This window comes from Microcaecilia unicolor, chromosome 3, assembly GCF_901765095.1.
Source record: "Microcaecilia unicolor chromosome 3, aMicUni1.1, whole genome shotgun sequence".
NCBI classification, from domain to species: Eukaryota; Metazoa; Chordata; class Amphibia; order Gymnophiona; family Siphonopidae; genus Microcaecilia; species Microcaecilia unicolor.
This window is the reverse complement of record NC_044033.1, coordinates 443691553-443713442: the sequence shown is the minus strand read 5'-3', so window position 1 is coordinate 443713442 and position 21890 is coordinate 443691553. Positions and strand designations below refer to the sequence as shown.

At 41.3% G+C, this 21890-nt stretch overlaps 1 protein-coding gene across 2 annotated transcripts in view; it reads left to right on the top strand.

Annotated features, from left to right (window-relative positions):
• Positions 1-21890, top strand: part of TRAPPC12 (trafficking protein particle complex 12) — a 318722-nt gene that overhangs the window by 162713 nt on the left and 134119 nt on the right. For both annotated transcript variants that reach the window (XM_030198921.1, XM_030198920.1), the window contains exon 6: positions 10962-11074. In XM_030198921.1, coding sequence (XP_030054781.1) covers positions 10962-11074 — 113 coding nt within the window. The remainder of the gene's footprint in view (positions 1-10961; positions 11075-21890) is intronic.

Below are 21890 nucleotides of genomic sequence, written 5' to 3'. Positions count from 1 at the left end.
GAAAGAAGATGTCCTTTTATCAAAAGATAGTTCAAAGTACCGTCCCAGCCTGGAATAGTGATCCTATAGCAGGAAAATGGATGGGATTTGCAATGTGGGAGCAGAGTTGGGGGCGGGGGTGGTGACAATTTTAAAACTAATGAAAGACCTGAAATAGATCAGCTGTGGTATAGGAACAACAGTATAAATTTCTGTTAAGAATGTTTATCTCTCCCAAACAAGCTTATATGGTGCATGTGGCGGAGCATGATGCCTGTTTGAAGTATAAGGAAGATACAGCCAACATGGGGCATACCTTTTGTGGATACAGGCTGGTTCAAGGCTTCTGGAGAACAATAATAGATTATTTAGGTGATATTCTAGTTAGCCACATTCCTTATAACGCTGTTTGGTTAAACTGGACATATACTGGATTTAAGAAAAGAGTGATGCCTTTTGCTGAAAACGGCCTTTTTTCTGAGAAGGAGGAAGATGATCTTGTTAAATTGAAGTACAGAGGATTCACCGTAGTTTACTCAGTGGAAGAATGAGCTTTATAAACTGCTGAGATTGGAATGATTGGATATATACATATACATACACATCAGTCTAATAGTCTGCAAGAGCCTGTGTAGTTCCATTTGGATTACAGAGAATAAAGAGACTGAAAACATGATTCAGGAATTACAGTTACCAAAGAAATATGTTTTTAACTGTTTCCGAAAACTTAAATTATCTCTCAATACACAAATTGAAAAAGGAAGAGAATTCCAAATAGAGGTAGCTATATAGGATAAAGATGACGCCAGTTGTCTAGAAGATTTTACTGTACCCACTTTAAGAAACCTTAAAATAATCTGACCCCTAGCAAGTTTTCTATTGTTTAGCCCCTCTTCCCAAATCCCTGTGAAGGATAATCAGTGGAAGGCTGTACAGGCTAAATCTTCAGGGGTGCTTACCCCTGGATTCACTCTTTTTACATTTTAAATCTTATCTCTTACGCATATGGTACCAGTAGCTAGAGGTGTTGTTAGAGGTATAGTTATGGTATGGATCTGCACATCTAGTATCAGCTGCCAAAAAGGACAAAGCTCGGGGAATCCTATAGTGGGAAAGGCTGGATACTATTAAAATGATGTTAGAGCCTAAGATCACATATGTTCTGAGTATGATCCCTCTTCTCTTTCCAAGCTCCTTCTATAGGCGGCTTGAAAAATTGCTGTCCAATTTCCTATGGAACTTCAAGGTACCCAGAATCTCTTTATGTAAATTAAAACTGCCTAAATTGCAGGGTAGTGTCAAATTCCCTGATCTTCTGCTATATCATAAAGCTTTCATCCTGCGTCAAGGCATCGAATGGATTGCTCCTTCCAACGCAATCTCTTTGCCCAGATGGCTAGTTTTTGAACATTCCATTCTTGGCCCTTTATCGCACTCATATCTAATTGACATGCGTCTTCCTAATAACTTTGCCTCCAACCCGATTATTAGTGTTACCCATAGGCTGTTGACTTCCTTTGACAAGTCTTTAGGTATTTCTTGGTCTGCAACGTCGCTCGCGCCCATTTGGAACAACCCCAGGTTTAAAATTGATAAAAAGCAGGTTTCTTGGGCTCAATGACAGCGCATAGGAATATGGGCCCTTAAAGATTTTATTGATTTCAAAAGCCAAACGTGGAAACCCTTCTCAGATATGAAAGTGGAATTCTCATTATTAGATTCTCAGTTTTATCAGTGGTTGCAGCTTAGTTCCATGCTAAAAAAAAAGTAATTTTCAAATTCAGCAAATGCCACAAATCCCTGATGGGTCATGTTGCCTCTCACATTTACAAATTCATTTTGAGAAAGCCTCTCACTAAGTGCACAGGTCTGCGTAAATGTTGGGAAGAAGATATTCAAGAGTCTATTCCAGATAATATATGGGTGTGGACCTGGAGTTCCTTATTTAAATGTTCCAAATCTTCGTCAACATTGCAATCCATGTTCTTCTTCATGCATAGGGCTTTGTGAACGCCTCTTAAATTGCATATGATTGACCCCTCCAACTCCAACCTTTGCTGGTCATGCCAATCTCAACAAGACAATATTAGGCACCTCATATTTGATTGTGCATGTATTCAAAAATACTGGAAAGATATCTGGTCATTATGGGTAGATGTTTTCCACCTCCCAGGTTCAATAACTTATAAATATGTGTTACTCAAAGACCAATGCTTTCAGAATAACCTAAAATCTGGTGAATGTGCAATTGTTAATACTATGCTCTCATTGGTTTGAAGGTAATTTATTTGCATTGGAAATCTTTGGACCAGGTCACTTATCAAGAATGGTGGAACTTATTGTTTCAATCCTATAAATATGAAACATATCTTGCAAAAGAATCACTTAAGTTTGCTCTGCATGAGGAGAAATGGTTTCCACTTCTATCTTACTTTAAAGATTCCTAATGTGACATGTTGTGCTAAATACCATTAACGAAATGTACCATTAACGAAGTGCACCTTTGCTATGTACCTTCCTTTTTTTTTTCTCTCTCTCCTTTTGATTTTTCACCCTTTTTGTAGAATTGTTTACTGTTACATTGTTGTTGCTTCCTGACTGCATTTGCATTGAAAATCAGTAAAAGTACTAAAACCTAAAAAAAAAACCCAAAACATTTTGTTAACCCAAAATCAAAGCAAGAAGATCAAGAGCCAATAGACATCCAAAATCTATCAGTTGAAATAAGATACAAAACATCAGGAACATGTCTATGACAGTAGGCCACAGAAAATAAAAGGGGGTTTGTTATTTTTAAAAAATGAGATAACAAGTATCAAAACTAACATCCAAGTCCAATCAACAAAACTGCAATAATCATAAAAAGTCCCAAGAACAGAATAGTGAGGGTACACAGTCTGACTGTTCAGCAGATAACAGAAGAGATAAGGAGCTGTCCAAATGTCTGCCTGATGCAAGAAGGTCTGAAAATCTTCTACTTGAACAGCAGTGAGAATAACCACTTTTATAGTGTGTGCTCCAGTATACCCAGGAGACTTCCAGTTCTTATGGGTAAAATTCTTTACGTAGACCAGGTCTCCAGGCTGGTAGCGACAAGAGGGCAGCAGTGACATCTGACTCTGATGGGTGTTGATGAAAAAATAAAGAGAGAGTGTTGAAAAAGTTACAATATTCATATATTTAATGTACTAAAAAGTTGACAGTGAGACAATTCTCATGTGTTTAGTATGCTTTGATAGGGAATTCAGAAGAGACACCTTTTTATGTTTTGCACACAACTAATATTTCATTCAGGACAGAGACCATCTGCATGTACTGATTGTACTACCAAATTACATTAAAAAGTCAGAAATGTTCACTATGTTGATTGTATCTGATAGGTCATATAAAGAGAAACATTTTTTATTCTTGATTTTGAATATATTCTTGCATGCATGACATTAAAGCTTTAGTTTAATACTATCTTAAAATAACTCTTAACTATATAGAGTATATAAAGCATAGCTTAAGTAATTGTGAAAATGTGTTTTTTTTTCTATAGTTTTCCTGCCAGTGGGAATATGTTTTAGAAAAGGACATGGCACAATTGGACTATTGAAAGTGCCCAGAGTGGGAAGGTCTAGGAATGTCGGTTGTGTTATAGTTCAGAGGAGGGGGGCTGGAGGGAAAGGTGCTGGCTGAACCCTGAGAGAAGAGGAGCTACAGGGAAGGGAAAGAGATGCCAGACCAAGAGGAACAAGGAAGAGGGAGTCAAATGCTGAATCCACAGCAGGAAGGAGAAAGGGAAAGAGGGGCAGGCAAGTGAACCAGATGATGGAATGGGTGTGGGAAAAGAGAGACACATTGGTGTGGAAGAGGAAGAGAGGGGAGAAGCAGGATACAGGGAGATAACAGAAACAGAAGTGAAATGATGTGCATGGGAGGGGACACAAAGTGGAGATGCAGTGTAGGGATGGAGGGATGGTTTATGAACACAGAGGGGCAATGCCCGACAGACACAGAAGGGAGATGATGTTCAACACAGGGGGAGAGGATAGGGAGATAGGTGATGATGGATATGGGGATATGAGCATAGGGGAGATAATGGAAAGGGAAGTATGGGGACAGAAAAGGAAGATGATAGGGACACAGAAATGGAAGATAGATGGTGAACATGGAGAGAGAAAAAAAGTCAAATGGACAGGAGAAACTGTGAGTGAATTAAGAGAAGACAGACGCAAAAACCAGAGACTGAGACCAACATGATTTTAAAAATACAATGACCAGACAACAAAATTTATTTTTGATTTTGTGATTAGAGTATGTCGGATTTGAAAAGTACATCTTGCTAGAGCTAGTGTTAGATATGGCTGGGGCCCAGGGCAGAAATTTGGGAGGGGACCCCAAAACCCACTAACAGGCTACACTTTCTTCACCTTTCATCAGGCTTGGGCTCTCTCTGGTCAGGGGTTAAGGGCAGTTGCTCTAGTCGCACTTCCCTAACACTATCCCTGGCATGTGCCATCTTTATATTTTGCACAGTACATGAGTAAATGCATCGCTTTCTATATCTCTGGCATTCTGCTAACTAACTGTTTGAGGCTTGTGCAGATGGGGGTCAGAGCTCGTGGGAATGGGGCGGGGATGGGGACAGGGACAGAGCTCGCGGTGACGGGGCAGGGATGGGGACCTATCTTGCAGGGTCAGGATGGAGACAAAGCTCGCTGGGATAGGGACAGTCATTCTCTAGTGCCTACTGCTGCCTGGGAACAGATCACAACTTGCCAAATTTCATGCACTGTGTGAAGATTTGACCAAAGTCAAGTAAGTTCTGGGTATTTAAAATGAAGGCTCTAATATTCCCTTTGATAGAATCCATACATTCTGGGGTGACTATCCATTTTCGCCTCTTTGCCTGCTTGCATTTGTGCATGTATCCTTGGAGACCAAAATTACAATGGCATCAGTTAATAAAATTTATATCACTATAAATTGCAGTTACAGATCCTGGCCCTCCAGTGTTTAAAGCAGATGAGTTTTTGTTTATGTGGAGACCACTAGTCCTGATCTTTTTTAATTTTCAAACGGGCCAGATCCTGCAAAATAACACAGATCCTGGCCCCAGTGGTGGAGGTCCCACTCAGCTCTTGTGGTTTCGGCATGCATCAGCTACACCACCAACTGGTCCTTGCTACAGATTCTTTGTTATAAAGATAGCACATGTTCTTTCTTTGTGCACACAAGAGAAGTGGCCCAGGAGAGTGAGTCCATACCAAATAAATCTTTTGGACTTGAGGGCAGTGTGGTATGCCTTCTTGGGCATAGACAGACAATCAACTAGCCATGTTCTGTTTGAATAAATAGGGTGGGGACTGAGTCTTACATCTGTGTAAAGAGATGCTGAGGAGCTGGGAGTGGGCCATCACATACATCCTAAAAGTCATGAATCTTCCAGGCATTCAAAATGGAATTGCAAACTAGTTCAGCCATGTGTTTGGAACATCATGATTGGTTTCTAAACAAGAAGGTGACAGAGAGCATCTTCACTCATTGTGGCACTCTAAATTTATATGACAGAGGACATCATTGAGTGCCTCTTTTCTATTTTAAGAGATTGACATTATGGAATCTAGAGTAGGATGTTTTCAACCTTAATTGGATTTCAAATCTGTACATAGTACCACAGGCCCTGCTGATATAACATACTTTTCTGAAATTAAAATGGGGTAAGATCAGACTGTATGGCCTCTGAGCTGACTGCAGTATTACTTTGGTGACTGAAAGAGTTCCTTTCACTCATCAACCAACAGTAGGCTACAGTTTTGAACCCAGACTCTTTGTTGTAAACAGACCCTGACTTCTTGGAAAGGACTCGCCCATACTGGAAGGCTACACAACAGTTTTTATTCTTTGAGCCAAACAGACTGGCTTAACAGTGTCTAAATGCACCCTTTCCACCTGGTTGGTCAACCCTCTAGTAATTTTTAATGGAGGAGATCTGCAAAGCAATCACCTGGTTGTCATTGCACATGTTAACCTAGACACCATGTCCCACAAGGACAGTGACTCACCACTGCTTCCTCCGGGATCATCCTATGCTTAGAATCTTCAGACTAGAAAAGTGCAGTCTTCAGCTATGGAAGTTCCCATGACTGTGGCTGATTTTATCCTGCTTATTGATGGAGAAAATATAGTTACTTACCTATAGCAAAGGTTCTCTGCAGACAGGATAAATCAGTTCACCCAATCTTTTCCTCTACCCTGGGGAGTTGATTCTTGAGTTTTGAATGAGACTGGGGACCTTTGGGAATTTCCACAAGTTTAGAATACATTATTTTGGTCTAAATGAGCTCTGAAAGAGCAAGGACTGTGTTGGCAAGATCAGATTATGTCACCTCACAAGTGTGGCTAATCTTTCCTATTGTCTGCACAGAACCCTGTTACAGGTAAGCTGCTCTGCTTTCTTCCTTTCTTGAAACAACTCTGATGCTCCTCAGCCACTTTCCTTTTTTTCTTCCCTTCTCCTCATTCTCCTTCTTTCCCAGCTCACACTTGCTGTCATCTCTTTTGTACTTTCGTCGTTCTTCCTTATTTAAAAAAACATACTTTTTTACACATTTATTAGTTTCATGAGGAAATTATCACCTTACCACGTGTAAATTATGTGGTATTGAAAGACATAGTTCTGACTTAGAAAATATTATAGGATGCGATAGGGCATTGTAGAACAGAATCTCTATATGTTGGATTCTCTTTTATTTCTGTTTTTTTATTAGCGTGTACTCTTGGACACAAAAACAATTGATTAGTCTGTAGTTTCTTTGAGCATCTGTACCCAGAAAGCTTTAGCATTATACAGAGTATAAAATTAAAATGTGCTGTTTTATTCTCGTGATTCTAGATCAACAGATTTCTACATTTCCAGTGATCATTGTGAACAGAGAGCATGCTTTGAGATACTGTGCATAAAGGCTTCCACAGGAGTTCCATGGAAGCTGCTACTATTAGTTTTACCTGTGTGGGTTATTTGCTGTTAAGTTTTGATTAATTGGGACTTGGAGTATTTGTTTACTATCTGATTGACCGATGCTAAAAACCCAACGCCAGCACTAGAGCCGATTAGTGCCAGCATTAGGGTGTGCAAGATGTTCAGAGGGCACCAATGTACGTGCCAAAAATGGCTGCAAATAGTATTAAAATGTAGTCAGATAAATGCAGATGAGGTCATTAGCTATTCCCTCCCATGCTCAGAGAAACAGCACACAAAAAAACACTGCCCTAACACTGGAAACCTATTGCCAGCTCAGAGCTAGCGTTGGGTTATTTGAGGAGAGGATTTCTCAAAGAAGGATCATCTTTTCTAAAGTCCAGAAAATCTAAAACATTCTGTGCACAAAAATGTCATCATCCCCTTTGAAGATAAACTGGTCGTTGTGGCAATACTACAGAAAATTTACTTCCTTGAGCTTCAGGTTGAACAATGTGTCCATGAAATCCCATTGAAGAATGTCTCCATAGATCTGGTCCTCTTATGCTCATAAACTGTTCCAGGTAAAGTCGTCCAAGTGCTCATCAGGGATGCCCTTTTTTTTCCATTATGGGTCGAGAATGTCCATGTGTTAGGCACGCCCAAGTCCCGCCTTTGCTACGCCTCCGACACGCCCCCGTGAACTTTGGTCATCCCTGCGACGGAAAGCAGTTGGGGACGCCCAAAATCGGGTTTCGATTATACCAATTTCGGTGACCCTGTGAGAAGGACTCCCATCTTCCGATTTGTGTCGAAAGATGGGCGTCCTTCTCTTTCGAAAATGAGCCTGTTTGTCTTCTTTTTTGTCTAGAACTCCAGACAAGCCTGTCGTATAAGAAATTTGGTATCTGTATAAAGATTTTGGTGTTTTTATTCATGTATATATATTTTTTTCTCACAATTCAGCTGTTCTACCCCCGAGATCCAGGAGCTTAGGGCCTAAACATGTACACCCTAGAGGAGAGATGAGATGGGGGAAATATGATACAGGTATTTAGATATATGAAAGTTATTTAAATTGCAAGAAATAAACCCTTTTGAAAGGGAGTATGTTTTAGGACTAGAGGACATGATATGAAGTTCCAGATAAGTAGGCTCATAAGTAACAGCAAGAAATATTTTTTCATGGAAAGGTTGACAGATGTGTGGAATGCTGTCCTGAGATGGTGATTTTTGAGACAAAAATGGTAATGGAATTCAAGAAGGTCTAGAAGATGGAAACTGAGCATTGGACATATCAGCTCAAAAACAGCAATGAAAGGACTTTTTGTGCTTCTGAGAAGGCATGAAGGGTAACCTGCATAGAGTTGCAGTAAGAACTCTAAATAAAGGGATTGGGGGGGGGGGGGGGGGGGTAAATAACCAGCACAGAACTGCATTTGCAACGCCAAACAAAGACATACCTGCACCAAACATCATTTGCTCATTTAGCACCTTCCTAGGCAAACTAGATGGGCCATTTTGATCTTTATCTGCCAATTACTATCTTATTCAAGGTACACAAATACCACCAATATGATTTGAACCCTAGGTCTTGGCTTACTGTTATAACCAAAAGGCTATTGCCAGGGCCGCTGAGAGACTGAGCCGGGCCGAGGCCCCCCAGGATCGCTGCTGTTGACCTTCCCCCAGGATCGCTGCTGCCCGCCACAACTTCAACTACCTTGGCTGGTGGGGATCCCAAGACCTTGCCAACAGAAGATGTCTTCCTCCAGCGTTGCTCCTCTTCACTCTGCCACATGGCCTGCCCCTGCAGCTGCTTTTTCTCTCACATTGCGCATGCACCAGCCAACCAGAGGCCTTGGCCCAAAGACCAACCTCCAAGTGGGGCCCAGCACCGGAGTTTTCTCTCTCCTGCTCCTGTCAGGACACGGTCACCCGGATCCCGTCAGGAGCAGGAAAGAAAGAGAGACCCCGGCGCAGGGCCCCCCCTTGGAGGCCTGGGTGATTTTGCCCTCCCCCCGCCCCCAAGGTGGCCCTGACTATTGCAGGATTTAATAGGAAAACATCCAGCATTCTGCTCTCTTTAGTCTAGTCCAGCATGGACTATATATCCTAGAATCTGGTGGCTAAGACCTGGCTGCTTCTGTGACTTTACCAGACCTATATAAATGCTAATTCTGTCTCCATAAAGTAATCTGTTGGGCTTGCTCCCAATTCCTCTCATTTTTCTGTCACCATCTTCTATTTTCTTTGTCTCCTCTTAATGCTTCATTTCCTGCCTACCTTGTCCTAAGAGATTCCCAGTCTTCCCTGGGACCTCTGGGAAACATAGTTTTAGCCTTATTTTTCAGCTTAGGCATCTTTCTGGGGTGTAACTGATCCTTCCTGGACCTTACTCTGGGGTTTAACTGCTTCTTCATATCTCCAGTTGTTGACGGAACATATATTTCAGGACCAGAGTAAGCATTAAGTAAAAGTAGACAGTCACCTAGAGCAGCAGATTTTTTTTTGTGGGGGGGGGGGGGCAGCAATAGAAATAAAATAATACTTGACAGTCACACAAAATGAAAGAAACAGGAGGTATTTTTATAAGCAAGGAGGATAGGCAGTTTTCAAATAGCCCATTTACCCAGATTATTTTGGGAAGGGTGGTATGGGGTGATCATTATTCTTGGGGGGGAGGGGTCCTAAAGTTAATTGAGAGGAAGGGGAGCACAAGGCTGATGGTTTGCCTAAGGCGCCTAATACCCTTGCACAGGCTTTGATATATTCTATCACAATATGCATTATGTTCCCCCCTCCCCCCTCCCCCCCAGGACTAGGAAGATTTGCTGTCCAATCTACAAGCCTCTAAATTGTAAGGAGTAATCATTAGAAACTACTGGATATTTTACAGCAGCTCATTATCATTAGAATGCACTGCTTGCATGACTAATTTTCTGCAGTTTTTCTTTGAAGACAGTTTCTTAGTGGTTCAAATATAAAGTGTCAGTTGTTTTATATGTCCCAGCATATGTGCAGTACTCTGTTTGTTTACACTTTAGCTAAAGTTTTAAGTTTAGTTTTGATTGGACTAGTGTACAGAAGAGAAAGTTTCTTTCAATTGGCAAGAGAAAATGCCAAATTGAAAGAAATTAGTAACCTGGCGCAGAGCCTTCTCCGAAACCAACTCCGGCACTCCCACAAACTGCAAATTTTCTCTGCATGCGCGGTTCTCCAGGTCCTAATTTTGGGCATTGATCAGCTCCATCAGCCGTGTGAGCTCTGCGCCATGAGTCTGTGCTCCGTCCTCTAAATCAAATACTCTGCATTCCAGCTCACCCGTTCTCCGAGCTAACTCCCAGGTAAGTTGCAATATTCCTGCTATTTGCTCAGACAGCTGTTGAAGATACGAATCTAAAGCCTGAACCACCGACGCCAAAAATTTAAAAAAGGCATTTTTTGCAGGTACACTGAAAAATGGATCTGCGCGCTCCCAAAACACATGCCTACACTATTGCAGGCCATTTTTCAGCACACCTTAGTAAAAGGACCCCTATTTTTCTCCACCTCGTTATTTATTTTTTAAACTTATTAACAGAATTAGCATACCAAAAAATGATTAAGAAAAGATAATGCCTCATGAAAATTCACCACACATAGAAAAAGCAAATCATTTAGTCCACATCTCAGGAACAAACATAAGATGAAATATTTGAGATTAGGCAAAAATAGGATATTTTAATATAACTAGTCCTTTAAAAGACTAAGGGCCCTGTTTACTAAGGTGTGCTAGTGTTTTTAACCCGTGCTAAAATTAGCACACGCTAAACGCTAGAGACACCCATATATTCCTATGGGTGTCTCTAGCATTAGTGTGCATTAAAAACGCTAGCACGTCTATAGCACGGCTTAGTAAACAGGGCCCTAAATTGGTTCATGTTTTTTAGACTTTCATTAACTACAATCTTGCATTTTTGTCTCTTACGTTACAGGCAATTGTATGGACAAACCTGGTATAAATATATTTAATGAAGATTTATTTTGATTCTAGGTTCCATGGTTCCATTTTCCATGCGGGTTTTGCATGCTGAACTTCCACAGTATGTTGGAAATCCTCAGGAGTCCCTTGACAGGCTACACAACATGAAGACAATCTGCACAAAGGTAAAATACCTCTATAGCAGAAACGGTATTCAATCTAACAACGTGAATGTCAATAAGGGAGAGATTCTACTGATTAAATAGTCCAGGAATGCACCCTTTCATACTCCTCCTTGCCCTTACTATCTTCAACAAATATCTTGAAATAGTTTCCCTTTACTGTTATTTTTCCAGTCAAGGCTTCTTGAGTTTTTTTCTTGTACTTTTGAATGACGTAAATGGCTCACTGGAAAACAGGATTTTCTTAAAGATTCTAACCTGCTTCTTATTACAGATGTTTATCTTCTTTCATCAGTTATTCTTTTTTTTTTTCAATTGGATATTAAGTTTTGTCAATTCATATATCAACACAAAATCCATCTAAATTTAAAATGAAAATGATCATATATCAGACATAAGGGAAAAAAATGGAGTAGATATTCAGAATGATTTAATCGGCCAGAAGAGGCTGCTGCCAGGTTAAGTTGCAGTGAACTAACCATGGAATGACAATGTCATAACAAACTCTGTAAGCCACATTAAGCCTGCAAATAGGTGGGAAAATGTGGGATACAAATACAATAAAATAAATAAATCTCAAGATTTTCAATGGCACATAACTGTATAGCCCCACTGAAAATCCGGTGTGACCACTGCAGTACTATCTGGTTAGTGGAGAGGGAAGTCCAGGGGTAGACTTAGGGTGATGCTAAGATTTACCCAGTTAGCAAGATACTCAGCCTGCTAATCAGAGAAGTGCCCGAACAAAGTTAGGATAGCAAAAAAGACTGCCCTAATTTTATCTGGGCATTCATCCAGGTACTGGTCTAAATACATAGGAGCCAGCTCTGTGGGTGCTTGAGCACCCCCAATATTGAGAAAACTCTTTGAGCGTGTCCAAGGAAGGGCAATTTCTATTGGGTTTAGCACCCCCAATCATTTTGAAAAGTTGGTTCTTATGAAATGTCACCAGTACCCAGATAAGTTCCAGTGGCCAGTCATTACCCGGATGTTCAGTACCATGCCCGGATTAAGCCCAGCATTGAACATTTGGATCTAATTTCATTGGCCGAGGCCAGCTTTTAAGGAAATTCAGAGCACCGCCATATCAATATTGACTTGAATAAAAACATAATCTGAAATTCATCCTAAAGTCTACCATAAGGGATATGAATTTAGCCAATAAAGAAAACAGAAAAGGCTATATCAAAAAAGGAAGGCCTTCAACTATAAGCCTCCATTTAATCAGTCACAGTTGTCTGAAGCACTGATGAGCCCCCTGCCAAGCACCTATTTAGGTCTTGTTTGTTACTGTTTGACTGTGAATAAAGTCTACTAGGTGAAATGGATCTCAGAAGGCATACCAGTGTGCTTTAAATTTCATAGAACATTTTATTGGAAATGTTATAAAGAACCCATCCCTAGAGGAAAAGCCCTGAGGCAGACACCAGTTAGTCTTTTCACATGTGTGTTCTTATAGTGTGTAAGGAACTTTTACCATTTTTTTAAAGTAAATCCTGTCTCAACAGCTTTTAATATTAATGATATTATCTGGTATAAGGGTACAGAGGCAAGGATTTGAATGGTGCAGTGATTTAGCTGAACAGGACAGTGTTGTATATGATATTGAAATACTCAGTAAAGATAGTTGGAACATGAAAATCTATTGATCGCCACAGTTGTCAAGAAAGCAGCATGACAATGGAGTACATAATATAAAAATGAAATAAAACATTATCCCCCAATACTCAGTAAAGAGAGTTGGAACATGAAAATCTATTGATCGCCACAGTGGTCAAGGAAGCAGCATGACAATGGAGTACATAATATAAAAATGAAATAAAACATTATCTCCCAAATTTTATAAAAGTTGCTACAAATTGCACATGTGCCTAATGCAATTTAATTGAAAGTCAAGTAGCGCTGATAAATGGCTTAAAAATTAATTATTGGTGCTAGATTGGATTTAATTTAAATGTATGCATGTAAATTTAGGCACAGTTACACGCAGGTCCAAAAAGGGGGCACGGCCATGGGAGGATCATGGGCTTTCCCATAATTTATGTGCACTGTTACTACGACTACTACTACTACTACTTATCATTTCTATAGTGCTACTAGACGTACGCTGCGCTGTACACTTGAACATGAAGAGACAGTCCCTGCTCGACAGAGCTTACAATCTAATTAGGACAGACAGGACAACAGATATTGTGTATCTGGATTTTCAAAAGGCGTTTGACAAGGTACCTCCTGAAAGGCTACAGAGGAAATTGGAGGGTCATGGGATAGGAGGGAATGTCCTATTGTGGATTAAAAACTGGTTGAAGGATAGGAAACAGAGAGTGGGGTTAAATGGGCAGTATTCACAATGGAGAAGGGTAGTTACTGGGGTTCCTCAGGGGTCTGTGCTAGGACCGCTGCTTTTTAATATATTTATAAATGATTTAGAGATGGGAGTAACTAGCGAGGTAATTAAATTTGCTGATGACACAAAGTTATTCAAAGTCGTGAACTCGCGACAGGATTGTGAAAAATTACAAGAGGACCTTACGAGACTGGGAGACTGGGCGGCTAAATGGCAGATGACGTTTAATGTGAGCAAGTGCAAGGTGATGCATGTGGGAAAAAAGAACCTGAATTATAGCTACGTCATGCAAGGTTCCACGTTAGGAGTTACGGACCAAGAAGGGATCTGGGTGTCGTCGTCGATAACACACTGAAACCTTCTGCTCAGTGTGCTGCTGCAGCTAGGAAAGCGAATAGAATGTTGGGTATCATTAGGAAAGGTATGGAAAACAGGTGTGAGGATGTTATAATGTCGTTGTATCGCTCCATGGTGCGACCGCACCTTGAGTATTGTGTTCAATTCTGGTCGCCACATCTCAAGAAAGATATAGTAGAATTGGAAAAGGTGCAGCGAAGGGCGACTAAAATGATAACGGGGTTGGGACGACTTCCCTATGAAGAAAGACTAAGGAGGCTAGGAATTTTCAGCTTGGAGAAGAGACGGCTGAGGGGAGACATGATAGAGGTATATAAAATATTGGGTGGAGTGGAACAGGTGGATGTGAAGCATCTGTTCACGCTTTCCAAAAATACTAGGACTAGGGGGCATGTGATGAAACTACAGTGTAGTAAATTTAAAACAATTCGGAGAAACTTTTTCTTCACCCAACGCATAATTAAACTCTGGAATTCGTTGCCGGAGAACGTGGTGAAGGCAGTTAGCTTAGCAGAGTTTAAAAAGGGGCTAGACGGTTTCCTAAAGGACAAGTCCATAAACCACTACTAAATGGACTTGGGAAAAATCCACAATTCCAGGAATAACATGTATAGAATGTTTGTACGTTTGGGAAGCTCGCCAGGTGCCCTTGGCCTGGATTGGCCGCTGTCGTGGACAGGATGCTGGGCTCGATGGACCTTTGGTCTTTTCCTTTGGTCTTGTCTCACATCCTGTCAGGCTGAGGCCTTTTTTCTATACAATGCTTTGTCATTGCAACCAATATTATATATCCCGCTGCTATAGCTACTTCTGCCCCTCTGCTGCTCTGTCCTTGTGATATTGATGTCACAACTGTGGTCGTGACCCCTCTTTGACTCACCTTATTTCCCAAAGGTCAGCTTCTGAGCTGGCTCCTGTCTGTTCTTTCACCTTGTTGTTTCTTTCCTGTAGTGTTTCCACTTCCTGTGTGTTTCCTGCCTCTGTCCTGTAGTGTTTCCACTTCCTGTGTGTTTCAGGCCTTACTTTGATGTTCAGTGTGTTTCCTGCCTCTGTCCTTTAGTTGTGACATCATTAGTGAGGGCCTTTATAAGGAAGTGGTTAGTCCGTGTGCAGTGAAGCACTTCTGCCTTGTTCATAGTCTGTGTGCCCATGGGCACTTCTGTCTTGATTTCTTGTTTAGGGTGCCTGTGTGCACTTCTGCTTCTGTTCTTCTCTGTTTGTTTGTGTGCTAGGGTCAGCCTTAAGCTTTAGTTCTGTTGTTTGTCTGTGTGGGTCAGCTTTGTGTTCTGCCTAGTCTGCCTTGCTTGCTCTAGTCCCCTCTGCCTTCAGCTTCAGCTCCAGTCCTGTTGTTCCAGGCTTTTCTGTTCCAGCATTGCCTATTTACAGCTTCAGCTCCAGTCCTGTCTGTTCCAGCATTGCCTGCCTACAGCTTCAGCTCCAGTCCTGTTGCTCCAGTCCTGTTGTTCCAGTCTTGTCTGTTCCAGCATTGCCTGCCTAAAGCTTCAGCTCCAGTCCTGTGGTTCCAGTCCTGTCTGTTCCAGCACTGCCTGCCTACAGCTTCAGCTCCATTCTTGTTAGTCCAGTCCTGGTTGGGGGGGGTTTGCCTCCTGCTGCCACTCAACGACAGTAGGCCAAGGGCTCACGTTGTTCCAGGGTCCGTGACTGTTTGGTTAGAGCCTGAGACCATGACAGTTGGTTCCAGATGGCACCATTCGTGCTCAGGTACTCTGCTTTTTCACCCTGTACTTGTTAAGCAGACTACTATCAGTTTATGTGGAGGCAGCAGTCTTTACCAGTACTAGACAGAACCAGCACTGTGTGCCTATTTACTGGGCCATGTGTTGCTAATAAAAAACTGATCTTGTGCTGAAGTGAACAGTCATAGAGTTACTACCAGCGCACACATTGACAACTGTGCCACAGAGCACTAAAAATTGTGCTGCGGAATTTTATAGGCTCTGAAATACTAGAATACAGCCTTAAGCTACTCCTGACACTGGGGGCTTTTGACAATAGATTTCTAGTTTGAATGCTATACTGGCAGATAATTGCTCTGTGCTGAGCCCAAGATGAAAGCACAGAACACAAGTTGAGGTAATTATCTGCCTGTGGTGCTTGAAAATGAAGGCAGTTATTGCTATTAACAGAGGTGGGGGTGGGGACTGGCTTGTGTGTTTATTTTTTTAGTGCAACAAGTCCATTGGAATTCTTCAGCAGGGCATGCTTTTAATGATATGATGTCATACTTCCATGAAAAGACATGACAGTTTGGTGGATTTAGTCTTGTGTGTAGTGGTGCTATAATAAAGAATGCCAGCACGCTTCCTGTCTGCATTATTTTCATTTCAGAGCTTATCTTGTTGCCATCACTGATGGAATTCTGTAACCTTCATATACAGGGATGATTATTACATCTGGGCTCAAACTTCAAGCATTAAATAAAGCAGTAAAGTATTTGCCATAAACAGACTGCAGCAAAATGCAAAGGAGATGGATTTAAAGCAGTAGAACTAGCTAAATCCTTCAGTCTTTCCTATTTTATATTTTTTCCTTGCTATCTTCCTCTTTGATCTTATTGCTAGTCGGATTTCTCTATTGGACTGTGTCATTATATATCAAAGACAGGCCCTTACAGTCTATTCAATACAACATACAGGAGAAAAAGACTTTGGGAATGTCATCTGCTAAAAAAAAATGGTTTAAACCAACAAGGCTGTAATCAGGAGAAGCTGAGGTTAAGATTTACAAGCATCTTCTAAAATATGGGTTTTCGAAGCTAGGACCAGATTTTCTGTTCCTAGGGCAGATATTCAGAATTACAGCACCCTTCCTGCTTTGTTTAGACATTTATTTACAGTATAGTCTCAATTGTCCAATCTTCACTAATCCAACCATCCGGCATATGCAACAGACACCCCCCCCCCCCCCCCTATTGACTTAATTGTATTGCTGTTAAGAAGTGTGCTTCTCTTTCTGTTTTCCGGCTTCACACGCTGCTGGTTCGTGTTAATAAACAATATTGTACTTTAAATACAGATACCCAACGCTTGTTTGTTATGCATAAAGTATGTTTTTCGTGGATTTTTGAAGGGGTTACTATTGTTTGCTGTATTATCCAAATTTTCACTTATCCAACAATGGCTCGATCCCATTTACGTTGGATAATTGAGACTGTACTGTATTTTATTTTATTTATTGAGCTTGTATTCATTGTGAGGGTATGGGAGGGTTGCAAGGAGCTGTGGTGCTGGTTCTCCTCATGACCTGATAGGGATGGATGATCTGTCATTTGAGGTGGGGATAAGAAGGCCAACAGGTTTTTGGTATCTCTGGACAAAGTATTCAGGGTGGCAATAGGAGGAGGCAAGCCCATCACCACATCACAGCCCTTATAAAAGAAAATACAAGAAAAGTCCTAAGACCTTCTATGTACAAATAAACACCCACGGTCAGTATCAGCCATTCAGTAAACTTAACATTATATCTGATATCATCCTTCAGCTAATTACTCTGTATGGACAGAATATCCAAATTTTCCCCGACGTGGCTGGAGCCACTCAGTTGATGAGAAAACAGTTTCTTGATTCAGAGTCTCATACTTAAGCATTAGGAACGTTGTTCTTTCTTAATTTTCCTTGAAACATAGTAACATAATAAATGACGGCAGATCGGCAGATAAAGACCTGAACGGTCCATCCAGTCTGCCCAACAAGATAAACTGATTTTACATGGTATGTAATACTTTATATGTATATCCGAGTTTGATTTGTCCCTGCCTTTCTCAGGGCACAGACCGTAGAAGTCCGCCCTGCACCGGTTTTATTCTCCAAATACCAACGTCACCACCCAATGTTCGCTAAGATTCCATAGATCCATTTCTTCTAAACAGGATTCCTTTGTGTTTATCCCATGCATGTTTGAATTCCATTTCCGTTTTCATCTCCACCGCCTCCTGCAGGAGGGCATTCCAGGTATCCACCACCTTCTCCTTGAAAAAATACTTCCTGACATTACTCCTGAGTCTGCCCCCCCTTCAACCTCAATTCATATCCTGTAGTTCTACCACCTTCCCGTCTCCGGAAAAGGTTCATATGCGGATTAATACCTTTCAAATATTTGAACGTCTATATCATGTCACCCCTGTTTCTCCTTTCCTCCAAGGTACACATGTTCAGGTCGGCAAGTGTCTCCCCGTGCGGTTTGCAACGCAAATCCCATACCATTTTCGTAGCTTTTCTTTGCACCGCTTCCAGTCTTTTTACATCTTTAGCCAGATAAGGCCTCCAAAACTGAACACAATACTCCAAGTGGGGCCTCACCAACAACTTGTAGAGGGGCGTCAACACCTCCTTTCTTCTGCTGGTTATACCCCTCTCTATGCAGCCTAGCATCCTTCTAGCCACGGCCGTCGCCTTGTCGCATTGTTTCTTCACCTTTAGATCCTCAGACACCAACACCCCAAGGTCTCTGTCCTGAGTTGAGCTTACTAATCTCTCCCCTCCTATTCGGTATCTCTCCTTTGGGTTTCTACACCCCAAATGCATCACTCTGCACTTCTAACTTTCAGAGATCCCTTCTCCTCGTTTCTATTCCCTCCAGGGTATCCACTCTATTGACTATCTTCGTGTCATCCGCAAAAAGGCAACCTTTCCTTCCAACCCTTCAACAATATCTCTCACAGATATATTAAACAAAATGGGCCCCAGCACTGACCCCTGAGGAACCCCACCGCTCACCATCCTTTGCTCCGAGCGGATTCCATTTACCACCACCCTCTGCCACCTGTCGGTCAACCAGTTTTCTATCCAGTTCACCACTTCTGGTCCTAAGTTCACCTCTTTCAGCTTATTCACGAGTCTTCTGTGGGGGACCGTATCAAAGGCTTTGCTGAAATTCAAGTAGATTACATCTAGCTCACGACCTGCATCCATTTTTTTTGTCACCCAGTCAAAGAAGTCAATGAAATTCATTTGACAGGATTTTCCTTTGGTAAAGCCATGTTGCCTCAGGTCCTGTAACCCGTTGTCTTCTAGAAAGTTAACTATCCTTTCTTTCAGCAGCGACTCCATTATTTTTTCTACCACCGATGTGAGACTTACCGGTCTGTAGTTTCCCACTTCTTCCCTGTCTCCACTTTTGTGAAGAGGGACCACATCCGCTCATCTCCAATCTCGCAGAACCTCTTCCATCTCTAAAGATCTATTAAATAAATCTTTAAGAGGTCCCGCCAGGACCTCCCTGAGCTTCCTCAGTATCGTGGGATGTATCCCATCCGGACCCATAGCTTTTTCCACTTTCAGATTCTCCAGCTGTTTATAAATTCTTTCTTCCATAAACAGCGCAGTATCCACTCCATTCCCAACCACAGTCCTTAACCAGGATTTTCCTCCGTGAACACCAAAGAGAAGTAATTGTTTAGCACACACGCTTTATCCTCCTCACTTTCCACATAACCATTGTCATTATCTTTCAGTCTCGCAATTCCATTCCTATCTTTTCTCCTTTCTCCAATATATCTGAAAAAGGTCTCGTCACCTCTCTTTACATCTTTAACCATTTTTTCTTCCGCTCGCTCTTTCGCTAGCCGTATTTCCCTCTTCGCTTGTTTGAGTTTAATCCGATAATCTTTTCCGTGATCCTCTCATTGCGTTCTTTTGTATTTCTTGAACAAAGCTTCTTTTGCTCTTATTTTTTCAGCTACTTGGTTGGAGAACCATATAGGCTTCCTGTTTTCTCTTGGTTTTGTTTACTTTCCTCGCATAAAGATCAGTCGCCATATTTATAGCAGCCTTCAGCTTTGACCACTGATGTTCCACTTCTCCTAAGCCTTCCTACTTCAACAGCTCCTTTATCAGGTATTCCCCCATTTTATCAAAATCAGTATGTCTGAAATCCAGTATTTTTAGTTTTGTGCGTCCACACTCCGCCTTCGCCCTTATCATCATTTATCATTTATTCCTTTTATATACCGTTTCTTATTGCAATTACAAAACAGAACGATTTACATTAAAAATTACATCTTATATCAAACCATATTGTGTGATGATCACTATTACATAGGTGGGCACCCACCCAGATATTAGAAACACTTCCTCCATTCGTGAGCACCTGATCCAGCATCGACCCTTCCCTCGTGGGTTCCGTCACCATTTGTCTGAGCAAGTCACTTTGACAGGCATCCACAATCTCCCTACTTCTTTCCTATTCCGCAGACAGGACGTTCCAATCCACATCAGACAAGTTGAAATCTCCCAATAGTAGCACCTCCCCTTTCATACCAATCTTTTGAATATGCTATGCTCTATCAGATCCTTGTCTAGCTTCTCTATTTGTGCTAGAGGTCTGTAGATAACCCACGTGTGGATACAGGTTCCATCTTCTCTGTCCAGGATGATCCATAAAGCTTCTTCCTTTCCCCAGGTGTTCCGCATTTCAGCCACTCTGATATTGTCTCTCACATACAGCTCCACTCCTCCACTGCTTTGGCCCTCTCTATCCTTTTTGAAAAGATTATAGCCCAGTATAGTCACATCCCATTCATGGGAATCATTGAACCACATCTCTGTAATAGCAACAATATCCAAGTTTTCTTCAAACATCAGGGCTTGCAAGTCTTGAACCTTTTTACCTAGACTACGAGCATTTGTGCTCATTGCTTTCCATCTGCATGGAGAGTTTAGGTGGTTTTCTGTATTTAGATGACTTTTCCCCTCTGCCATCAAGTTTATTCTGGGGGTGACTTTCCGAATTCCATTGTTTCCTTTTGTCACCCCCACCTTCTAGTTTAAATGTCTAGAAACATACTGTCTCAATTTCTCCCCAAGGATCCTTTTTCCTGTCACATTACAGTACAGCCTGTTATTTTTCCACGTATTACCCCATGCCCCTATGTGACTAAAACCTTCTTCTTTACACCAAGACTCAAGCCACTTATTGAACGCCACTGTTTTGCGTAGTCTTTCTTCTCCCTTCCACCATGTGGGAATTACTTCAGAAAAAGCCACAGTCCAAACCAAAGATTTCAGTCCCTCCTCAAGCTTCTGGAATGCTCTCTGTTCTGTAAGTTTGCTATTGTTGGCCAGGTCATTTGTCCCCAGGTGAATTACAGCATCAATATTCGAAGCCTCAATCTCTTCTCGGATCACTTTCAGAATTTGGTCGGTACATCTGGTAGCTGGAGATCCTGGAAGGCATTTCACTAGGTTGGAACCCTTGAACTGTGTTCCTAAGTTAATGCCTCTGATAATGGAGTCTCCGAGCAGTAAACCAATTCTGAAAATGCCCAGCGTAGCTCACAGCTCCCAAGGTAAAGTGAAGTTCTGGGGTTTTTTTTTCTCTAACTACACAGTTGTACACAAATTGCCCCGCCTCCCAAGGTATGAGTCACTAGGTGCTAGTGTAACCAACTTGATTTAAATTAGGTCTCTGGCACTGGAGATTCAAAACCCAATTCTAATAAACACAACTTTAAGACAGACACCAGAACCAGAGCACCAAATTTGGTGTAGCCAAGTTAATTGGATTAAGTTACTTGGCACAGGTACAAAACACAGTTCTAGAGAGCACCTTTAAGACAATTGCAGCATGAAAATGTGACATCACTGGCACAGAAGTTCAACACAGTTCAAATAAGAAACTACCAGCATAAAATTATGAAATCACAATGCAGCAACAATTGTAAGTTACAGGCAATAGGATAGAAAGGTTTAGAGAGGACAACAAGTGAAAGGACAGGTTTTTTTTCTTTATTAAATGAAATATAATAGAGTCAACAGTTTTATCAGAAAGATTTAGAACATAGGTAACCTCAGTTACAAATCAAACCAATTCTGAAAATGCCCAGCGTAGCTCACAGCTCCTAAGGTAAAGTGAAGTTCTGTTTTTTTTTTCTCTAACAACACAGTTGTACACAAATTGCCCCTCAAGGTATGAGTCACTAGGTGCTATGTAACCATGTTTAATTATGTAGATGTTTAATTACTTATATTACTATGTAGATGTTTAATTACTTATAATAACTCTCAATAGGGCTCATTTTCAAAGCACTTAGACTTATAAAGTTCCATAGGTTACTATAGAATTTTGTAAGTCTTAGGGGCCCTTTTACTAAGCCTA